Raw genomic sequence first — 10,693 nt, forward strand, 5'->3', positions numbered from 1 at the left:
CGTAGCGCCCGCCCGTCCGCGCCGCCGAGGGGAGGCCGCGCCGAGCGGGGCCGGGAGCGAAGAGGGACCGGGACCGGGACCGGGAGGGGAGCGGGGCCATGAGCGACATCCGGCACTCGCTGCTGCGGCGGGACGCGCTGAGCGCCGCCAAGGAGGTGCTCTACCACCTGGACATCTACTTCAGCAGCCAGCTGCAGAACTCGCCGCTGCCGCTCGTGGACAAGGGCCCCACGGATCTGCTCGAGGAGTTCCTCTTCCAGGTCCCCAAGGAGCGCGGAGCGCCGCCCAAGGTGCGGCACCGACACCCCGGGCGGAGCGGGACGGGCCCGGCGGGCGTGGGGGACAAGGAGGGCACGCCCAGGAGCTCAGGACAGGATCCCTGCTGGAGCCTCAGGCCTCAGAACGGGACAGGGTCCCTCCGGCGCGGACTGCTGCTGCGGGCTGAGGGCTGAGATGGGCAGCACTGGGTCCCTGAGGCTCTGTTACTGGATATTGAGGGCTCAGATGGGCAGGACGGGGTCCCTGAGGCTCTGTTACTGGATATTGAGGGCTGAGATGGGCAGCACTGGGTCCCTGAGGCTCTGCTGCTGAGGGCTCAGATGGGCAGCACTGGGTCCCTGAGGCTCTGCTCGTGGAGGCTGAGGCCCCAAGACTTCAGCCCGGGGTCCCTGGGGTGCTGGTGACTGAGGTTTTTGGCAGGGAGGGGGCTGCTGGCCAGTCCCTGATGGTTGCCCAGGATTCCGGGTGTGATGGAGGCCCTGGGCACTGCCCACAGCCCCTGAGTGCTGCAGCTGGGCCCTGCCAGGGTGTTTGGGGGGTTTGGGATGGAGCTGGGGCTCAGAGATGAGCAGTGAGAAGCCACAGCTGCTGGTGGCTGTTGGGGTACGTGGCCCTGCAGCTCTCAGTGCTGCTGAGGCCAGCTCTGCCCCCAGCTACCGTGCAGGGCCCTCAGTGCTGCTATTTGCAGAGGGAGGAAATATTTCCTCCCCCAGCAATGTCAGTCTCATCTCTCACTTGGTGGGCAGCACTTGCAGGTGCAGCAAGCAACAGCTTTGGTGTTCAGATGAAACCTGGAGCTCTTCAGTGTCACCAGATAAATGCACTGTTGGTTCAAGAAGCTTAGATGTGTGTGCTGTGCATAAAGATTGAGTCCCTCAGCCCAAAATGAAGCTCTCAGCCTTTGCTGTTCCTGTCTTTTCAGTTGTTTTATGGTCCTTCAAGAGGCTCAGTGTATTTTACAGCTTTGCTTTTGTTTTCTTTCAGAGACTGACCCCACTTCAGGAACTTCAGCTCCTTGAGATCATGTGCAATTATTTCCAAGAGCAGACCAAGGATTCAGTCCGGCAGGTCATCTTTTCATCTCTCTTCAGCCCCCAGGGGAACAAAGCAGATGACAACAGGATGGCCCTGCTGGGGAAGCTGGTCTCCATGGCAGTGGCTGTCTGCAGGGTGCCTGTGCTGGAGTGTGCTGCCTTCTGGCTGCAGGTACAGCTCCTGTGCAGGCAGGGGGGCCTGGGGGAAGAGGTCAGGGTGTGCTCCAGGGTGGGCACAGTGAGCTGGGGCACAGCTGGTCACAGTCAGCTCCTCCTCTCTGGCAATTTCAGCTGCCCCGTGTCTGTGCTCATGTCCATTCCTGTGCTCTGGCATCAGGGAGAACTTTGCCAATCCATTCATGTGCTGCAATGGAAGAAAAAAATTATTTGGGTGGGTTTTTTTACTGTGAAAGTTTTAATAATCCCTCCAAACCCTGCATATTGAAAGGGCTCAGTGGAGGGTTTGACCAAAGCAGGGAGCAAACCTTGCCTGAAGAAGCTGACTCTGGAGTGTGGGAAATAAACCCTTCCTGATGTGCAGGTTTGGGTGTGGAAGAGGCAAACCCCTGTCTGAAATTTGGGCACAAAATACCTGTGTTTATCTTCTGTGAATGCAGTAGGTTGGAGATCTTCTCCTTCCCCACTGAGGGTTCTGGGAAGTGCACCTTGTTCCTGCTGCCCTTGTGGGATGTGCAGGAGTCACAGCTGACACAGGGGCAAGAGCAGGAAGGCTGTGCTGGGAGGGAAGGGGGGAGGAGGCAGATCTCCTGTTTGCTGAGGGTCCCTTTTCTCCCACATGGTGAGTTTTTGGGAGGGCAGGATGGGACATAACCTGGACAGCAGGACAAGGTGTATTTTTATTTCAGATGGCAGCTTTTAAGTGACAGGAGGATTGCACAGAATATTTTCCACATTAAAAATATCAGGCATGGCAGCTGAACCATTTAAACTACAGACCTGTGTTAGAATCATGGAATCACAGAATGGATTGTGATGGAAGGGACCTTAAATCTCATCCCATTCCACCCACTGCAGAGACACCTTCCACTATCCCAGATTGCTCCAAGCCCTGTCCAGTGTGGCCTTGAGCTCTTCTAGACCGGGTTGGAGAGGCCACAGCTTCTCTGGGCAACTTGTGCCAGGGCCTCACTGCCCTCACAGGGAAGAAATGTTGCTGAAGTAGTAAAAAAAACCTCTAAGTCAAAATATTGATCTAAAAGGTTTCGATTTTAAGCCACAGCTACTGTAAACTTGTGATGGGGTTCACAGGGGTCTCAGGTTGAGGGAAGAAACAAGGATCTGACTCCATGTTTCAGAAGGCTGATTTATTATTTTATTATATATATTACATTAAAACTATACTAAAAGAATAGAAGAAAGGATTTCATCAGAAGGCTAGCTAAGAATAGAATAGAATAGAATAGAATAGAATAGAATAGAATAGAATAGAATAGAATAGAATAGAATAGAATAGAATAGAAATGATGACAATCTGTCTAAGCCGGCTGGGCTTTGATTGGCCATTAATTGGAAACATCCAACATGGGCCAATCCCAGATCCAGCTGTTGCATTCCACAGCAGCAGATAATCAATATTTACATTATGTTCCTGAGCCTCTCAGCTTCTCAGGAGGAAAAATCCTAAGGAAAGGATTTTTCATAAAAGATGTCTGCAACATAAACTCAAGATACCACCATCTATTTTGATATTGCAATACAGTGATTTTATTTCTGTGAGAGTGGGTGTTTGATGAGCTGAGAGAGAGCACCCACAGCAAGGCAGTGCCACGAGGGGCAGGTGGGGACACAGTGACAGGTGTGATCTGTGTCCCCTGTGTGCTGTCCCTGCAGAGGACCCCAGCTGTGTTCTGTGTGAGGCTGGCCCGAGCCCTGGTGGATGATTACTGCAACCTGGTGCCAGGCTCCATCCAGACCCTGAAGCAGATCTTCACTGCCAGCCCTCGCTTCTGCTGCCAGTTCATCACATCAGTCACAGCTCTCTACGACCTCTCCTCAGGTAAAAGTGCCTCTTTCCTAGTGAGAGGTGCAGTGTAATGCACCACGAGTGAACTGTTGCAAGAGATGTAACTGCTCGAATGCTAAAGAGGTGTTACCATGTAATTATTGCCGGAGGAAGCTCAGGGGTGTGGCTGTTGCCTCATCTGGCACTGGGCTGAGAATAAAAATAACCCCTCTGCGGCTGATTTAGAATTCCAGCCTGGTTTGGGTTGGAATGGACCTTAAAGCTCAGCTTGTTCCACGCCCTGCTGTGGACAGGGACACCTTCCACTAGACCAGGTTGCTCCAAGCCCTGTCCAGCCTGGCCTTGGACCCTTCCAGGGATTTGGAGTCCACAGCCAAACAAGGGAGAGTCTGTGCTGGAGAAGCAGCCAGGAACACCTGACACAAAGGGCGTTGTCCTCCACAGGGGGCAAAGGACATGGCACCTTGTTGACTGAGCAGCTCTGGGAGTGAAAGTTGATCTGTCTGGGCTCAGTCAGCCCTGAGAGAGACTTGGGGCTGCCTGTCAGTCTGATCCCTTCCAAAAAGGGGTTAAACAAGTTCTGAATGTTGGCAGGCTGGAGCAGGATTTCTATGGAGCAGTGGTGAGAAACACAATCAACATAACTCCAGTGCACTCTTTAACTGTGTGTGTGACCTGCCAGTGGTACAGCCTGCCTCAGGTTGTTGCTCAGACACTTTTAGGTGTCTAAAATAAGATTGATTTAGCTCTACTCAGCCACAGAAAGCTCATGGTAGACCAGAGAACAGCCATACACTAAGTACCAACACCACCTACAATCCAGAAAAGCAAATGCTGTTATTGATAAAGGAAATGCTTTGCACACTCTTCTGCAGATAAACAGCTTGGCATTACTGAGGGTGAAAGAGAGGTTCAGGCTTAGCCTTCATGTTGTTTTTATAAAGTATTTGGTAGAGCTCAGAGCATATTTTATATCCCATCATCATGTCAGAAAGACATGTTAGAAAGGAAATAACTTGAGTCATAGGAAGTAATTTTTAAATTCCTTATTTTATTTGAGATGTTTTTGGTGACACAGAAAAAGGGAGCTTGCTCTTCCACTGCAGCATTCCCCCTGTGGGAGGATGATGTGTCAGGGTTTCTCTTGTCTGTAGTCAAGTTCATGACCATCTTTCACTTCTTACCTGAAGCTTTACATAATCTTATAATCCTTTATATGTCATGTAATTGTGTTGTTGCATTGTGTTTTTCCACAAGACACGTTTGTTTAGGTATGTAAGTATTAAAAGAAATGAGTTATTTGCACTTCCTTCTCTTCACCCAACAATCTTTTGCTATTTCCCTTGCCCATTGTACTTCCTGTGGCAAGGAATAAATGGAGACTTAAATTAGGGAAAAAATGAGCAGATGATGGGTGGCAGAGAAGAAAATGACAAGAGAATCTTGGCTGGGAAAGGGGATAAATATCAGTGTTTGGTGGTGTCTTTGGAATAGGTGGGGAAGCTGACAGGAACATGGTTGTGTCTTGGGAAAAACAGCAGAACTGGGGAGGTTCAGAGATTGTAATTGGGACAGCGTAGGATGGGTGGGTGTGAGAGCCTAATTAGGGCCTGAATTAATAAATAAAGTAACAAAGGCTCAGCTTACCCACCATTAACTCTCCTATCTGCAGATGACCTGATCCCTCCCTCAGACCTGCTGGAGCTGATTGTCTCCTGGATCTTTGAGGACCCTCGTTTGATCCTGATCACCTTCCTGAACACTCCCATCGCAGCCAACCTGCCCATGGGATTCCTGGAGCTCACCCCGCTCACCGGCCTCATCCGCTGGTGCGTCAAGGCCCCCCTGGCCTACACCAGGAAGAAAAAAGCCTCTCTCTCCAATGGACACCCTCCCAACAAAATTGCCAAGGACTCAGCTTCAGGAGAAGACAGGGATTGCCACCAGCTCTATTCCAAGCTGCATCTGAGTGTCCTGCAGGTTCTTATGATGCTCCAGGGGCATTTAACGGAGAAAAACCTTTATGGGCGCCTGGGGCTGGTACCCTTTGACCACGTGGTTCCTCTGGTGGAGGACATTAACAGACTGTCTGATGAACTCAATCCTCTCAATGCATCCAAAGAGATTGAACTTGCTCTGGACAGGCTGGCTCAGGCTTTGCAAGTGGCCATGGCATCAGGAGCTCTCCTGTGCACCAGAGGTGAGTTGTCTGTGGGGCTGGCAGAGACCTGGCATGGGATTCTTCTCCTCCAGAAGTTGTAAGAGGCAGTTTAGGGGTGAGGGAATAAAGATCAAGGTGTTCACACCATAATCAGTAGTTTGCCCTTGTTAGAAAGTGATAGTGCACAAAATAGTTCAGAAAAAATAGCTGGATGGAGAGTAAGAAAGGAGAGTTCACTGCTGTGGGTGGGTCAGGCCTTGCTTTGCAGAGTGGGGACTGGTCCACAGCCCTGCACTCTGCACCAGGGGTTGTATCTGGTGTCTGGCATGGGGACACTTTGTTCCCCTCAGAATTGCCTGTAGCTATTTAAAAAGCATTGTTCGATTTTCTTCAGTTTAAGTTCTCTGAGTCTGCAGCTGGAGGAGAGGCCATGAAGCACATGAACCCCTGGGTGGGTGTGCTAGACAAAGAATGTGAAAAGCAAATAATTTATCTTCAACTGAAACTTTTGTGACTTCAGCTCACCTATAATGAGACCCCATTACAGGGTGTCCAAATTCAGCTAAACTCAGTAAAAAAGGGCTGCTAGCATGGCTTTTGTCTGGCTTTCCTGTCTCCAAAGCCACTTCTTTCCAAAAGACATGCAGAGAGATAAAAGGGAAGTGGCTCAACACAGGGCAGGGTCAGCCACACAGGCTCTTTTCTTGTGATATTCTCTTTAAAACCAGACAATTTTAGGTTATACCAGAAGGCTTGAAGCTCTCTAACAGCTGGGACATTAAGTGCAGACCACAACTGCCTCTGCCTAAGCAGGGATCTGATCCTTTTGTCCTGGCTGAACCAGTGCTGCTGGTCAAATTTCACTGTTCTTCCTCCTCATCTTTTATAAAGTAACTCTGAGTGTTATAAGAACAAACAGGAATCAGAGTTTTTTGATCTGAGGGCTGATTTCAGCTGTGTTTGTTCTTAGCTGGAACATTCTGAGCATTGCTCTTTCTGTGGAAGGTAGTTCAGTGTAAGGGGCTGCTGAAATACCAGTATTTCAGTGTTTTGGGGTTGTGTGTGTCTACAAAGGCAGGAGTTTGTTCTTAACCTATTCCTGAAAACACTTTATCAATGGGATATGTTGTTAAATTCCTTGGTTCTAGCTATTCTGCTTTAGCAGAAGTTTGGAGATGGTAAAAATTGTGCAATTTCTAGTTGATAGTTTCCAGCAAGAAAACCCCACCCCATTCCTTACAGTTGCAGTGGTTAAAAACCCAAAACCAATACGAAACAGGTACTGGGCAGAGTCACACCTTGTGCTTCCTATGTCTGAGTTACTTCTTGTTGATGTATTGCTATTGTAAAATCCACCCTAAGGCTTATCTCTCTTAAATATCAAACATATATAACAGTGAAGGGGCTGGTGGGGAGAGTTGGTGAAATGGAGAAACATTTTCTCTGCTATGAAGGTTTTGGGTCTGAGAGAGGAATTCTGGATCTCTTGCTGACTGATGATGATGACAGGTTACTGACAGATTCAGTAATCACTAATTAATCAGTAAAATTAATGATTATTCAGTGAGCTGACCTTCCTAGACAGGACAGCAGAGAGGAAAACCACTCTAATTTCTGCTTTATCCTTATTGTTCATCTTGTGTCCTCTTTCAGATGACTTGAGGACTGTGTGCTCCAGGCTACCACATAACAAGTAAGAAACTTTTTACAGCTGTGTTGGCTTTGATGCATGTTCCAAGACACTCAAGGGCTGCTGAGACAAAATCTCCTTTAAAAGTTTATCCTCGTGGAATTTGGCCTTTATTCATGTGCACTTTAGCAGGAGAATGAAGGTGACACAGTGCTGGCTGCTTCTTCCCTGATTCCTGACAGAAAGGGCCTTCAGTGCTCCCACCTGTGGGTGATCTTTCCCCTTGTGTGTTACAACAAAGGCACAGGAAAGGGAAATGAAATTCCAGCAAGGAACCTGCCCCTAAATTATCCCATCTCTAATTCCCCACTGGTTTTACCTGACTCTAAGCTCTTGCCTTTGCAATTGCTTCTTGCCTTTGCAATTGCTTCTTGCCTTTTTGCTAAAAGAGCAGGGCTTAACAAAAAGGGGAAAAAAATTCTCCTGGCAGCTGTAAAGAACAGAATTGTGTCACTGTTCTCCTGGTGCTCAGCAGTGTGAAAAACGCCAGTCACTTGTTTTTAAAATTTTAAAAGTTTAATAGTAATAAAATGGTTATAAAAATAGTAATACAATTAGAGTAATAATAATTTGGACAATTTGAATGAGGACAATATGAGACAATAGAGACAAAGAGTTACGGATAGTCCAGGTAGCTTTTCTGGGTGAGCCCGAGAAAGGACCCACGTTAACAGAGGATTAACCCATAAAAACAACAGCCTGTTGCATATTTATACACTTCATACATGATGCATAAATTCCATTCAAATACAGGATTCTGTCTGGTCATCATCAACTTCTTCCTCTGAATCCTAACAGCACCTTTGAGGTGGGAAGAAGTTCATTTCTTCTGATAAGAGGGCAATAATTATTTTTCTCTGAAAGATTCAGGTGTCCTGTGGCTGCTATCTGGTGCAAGTGCCTCATTCATTTCTTAAAAAAATCCCACTAACATAGTTCTTATTTTAACTACAAAAGTTACCTTTTAATTACAAGACTACATTTATTAGTAAAATGTTAATACAGCACTACTAATCAGAATTCATATGGTAAATATCTGCGTAGAGCCATGTAATATGCACTTTTCACAGCAGCGCTGTGAGTTGCATGTGAATTATCCTTAGAGCCACAACAAAAGCTCCTCTAATCACGTCTCTCCTGTCTGAATTTCGTCCCACAGCCTGCTCCAGCTGGTGATTTCGGGCCCGGTGCAGCAGCCGACGCACGGGGCTCTGCCCCCCGGCTTCTACCCGCACATCCACACCCCTCCCCTGGGCTACCCCGCGCTGCCCGCGCACCCCGTGCAGACCTTCATCCCGGGCGTGGCCTTCCCCTACCGGCCCATCCGCTAGCCCTGGGTGCCGGCAAGCCCCAGAGACAAAAAACAAACGCCTGGGAAGCGCCTTTTCCTCTTGGGAGCAGCAGAGCCGAGCTCCGCCCGCGGCCCCGGGCAGCGCCGCGCTGGGGCTGGGGGCGGGATGCACATCCCGGGACAAAAGGAGGGGATGGGAATGGACAACATCAATTCCTCTGCAATTCCTCCATCCAAACCTCTGCGGGCTCTGGAAGTTTTTCTGATGTTCCTAAACCTCTGCGGGGTGTGGAGGTTTTTCTGATGTTCCTAAACCTCTGCGGGGTGTGGAGGTTTTTCTGATGTTCCTCCATGGGGTTTTGGAGCTGTTTACAGCAGGGTGAGCCCGGCTGCTCTGGCTCTGGGAAGGCCTTCTGTGATTTATTTTTTTTTCCCCAAGCTATTCCACTCCAGCCTGCTTGTTTCTTTGTAAATGTTTGTATCTATAGCTACAGAGGATGTGTACACTGTATATTTTTGGAAGGCAAACGTTTGTTTCTGAAGCACAAGGTAGAGTAAAGCAGCACTTCCTATTAAAGGAAACAATTTAAGAAGCATCAAAAAAAATCTGCTGCTTTCTTTTTTGAAGAATTAGAACAATTTCAAACACTTGGATTCTTCTCTTTCCAGTGATTAGAAGGTCCAACTTGTCAGGCTTGTGCTGGGGTGGGGACAAAACCCATGTGGGGCTGCAGTGACCCATTGGCATGTGCTCTGCATTTTGATCAGCTGCATAACTTTGCTGGGATATATTCTTGCCAGTGAAGAGTGTCAGATTTTTAAACTGCACAAGAGCACCTGGTTTCTGCAAAAACCAGACATGTTATAGCATGGGAAAATGAATTTTTGTTGAAATGGAATTTCACCAGCCTTGGTATATTGGGTGTGTGGTACAGAACAGCAGATCTGATGGAAGATGTTTCCAATGGCTCCAGGTATTATAGCAGAAGCCCAGAGAAACTAATACCAACAGAAACTAAAAGAGATTGTTTGAAGATCTGTGTAGGATTTTCATGCTGGGGAAATACCCTGTACACACCTCACTCAGTGCTTCTTGAGAATTTGGGGTGAGATTTGGGCTGTTTTGTTAATGCTGGCTGGAAAACTGGCCAAAGGCTGGCAGGGCTGTGCTGGGCAGCTCTGAGTGCAGCACAGGAATGCATGGAACCATCCTGGGATGGAGAGCAGAGCTGGCCAAAGGTGTGTCCAGCCCTCTACTGTCCTGCTGTGCTTCTCTGAGCCCCCTCTGCAGGATGGAAAAGCAGGAAAAAAGGGTCTCTTCCTACACATCAGAGGGGTGACAAAGATCTCTGCTGCTGCTGCTGTCCTGTGTGAGATGTGGCACCTGTGGTTCCACACTGGCTGCAAAAAAAAAAGGCAAATTAAGGTGGGAAAATCTGATTTGAATGGAACAGCTGGCAAGGAGACTGTGGAAAGAAGTTATTAATTATTAATAATAATCATGGAGTAATTAGGGTTGGAAGGGACCTCTGGAGATGCCCTAGTTCAACCTCCAGTTCAGCTGAACCCATAAGAAAAACAGGATCTTTAACTTTTGGTCAGGCAGTTGGACTAGGCAATCATTGTAGGTGCTTTCCAACTCAGAGATCCTGCCTCATCTCACTTTTTAGAGCTTCAACAACAAGGAAAAACCCTTCAGAACTTCTGACTTCAGGATTAGAACCATGAATAGCACCAAGTCCTTACACTGTGACAGTTCCCCTGCCTCCTTTCCCTTTGAAGGGCTGAGGCAACTTCAAGGCAGGTGACCCAGGGACCATCTCCTGTTTCCCAAGGGCCTGAGGGGATTTTTGGGGGTCCTGTGGGGATTTTGGAGGTCTTGAATCCTCCTGAAGGGTCTGTGAGGAGATCGGGGGGGGGGGCTTCCTGAGGGGTTTTGGAGGTCCTGGGTGGGATTTTAGGGGTTTCGGGCAGATTTTTTGGGCTCCCGAGAGGGATTTTGGGGGTCCCGAGTGGATTTTTGGGTCCCATGGGGGGATTTTGTGGATCTCAGATCCTCCAGAAGGGTCTGTGAGGAGATGAGGAGATCGGGGGAGTCCCTGAGGGGTTTTGGAGGTCCCAGGTGGATTTTGGAGGTCATGAGTGGAGCTTTTGGGGTCCCGGGGGGGGGGGGGGGGGGGGTTGGGGATCCTGGGTTGGATTTTTGGGGTCCTAAGGAGATTTTGGTGGTCTCGGGTTGGAATTTGGGGTTCTC

General features: G+C 48.5%; 1 protein-coding gene across 2 annotated transcripts; it reads left to right on the forward strand.

Moving 5' to 3' along the window:
- On the forward strand, positions 1–9,045 carry INTS15 (integrator complex subunit 15). 2 transcript variants are annotated; one of them, XR_013184472.1, is made up of 7 exons: positions 1–290; positions 1,264–1,485; positions 3,165–3,330; positions 4,970–5,497; positions 7,112–7,151; positions 8,308–8,695; positions 8,734–9,045. XR_013184472.1 is itself a non-coding variant. In XM_054643903.2 (6 exons), the coding sequence occupies exons 1-6, from the start codon at positions 99–101 to the stop codon at positions 8,477–8,479; spliced, it is 1,320 nt and encodes a 439-aa protein (XP_054499878.2). In that variant the 5' UTR covers positions 1–98; the 3' UTR covers positions 8,480–9,045. The 2 variants fall into 2 exon arrangements, 1 of the variants encoding a protein (XP_054499878.2); XM_054643903.2 differs by having other exon boundaries at positions 8,308–9,045.
- Positions 9,046–10,693: the final 1,648 nt, after the last annotated feature.

The sequence above is a fragment of the Agelaius phoeniceus genome, chromosome 16 (assembly GCF_051311805.1).
Source record: "Agelaius phoeniceus isolate bAgePho1 chromosome 16, bAgePho1.hap1, whole genome shotgun sequence".
NCBI lineage: Eukaryota > Metazoa > Chordata > Aves > Passeriformes > Icteridae > Agelaius > Agelaius phoeniceus.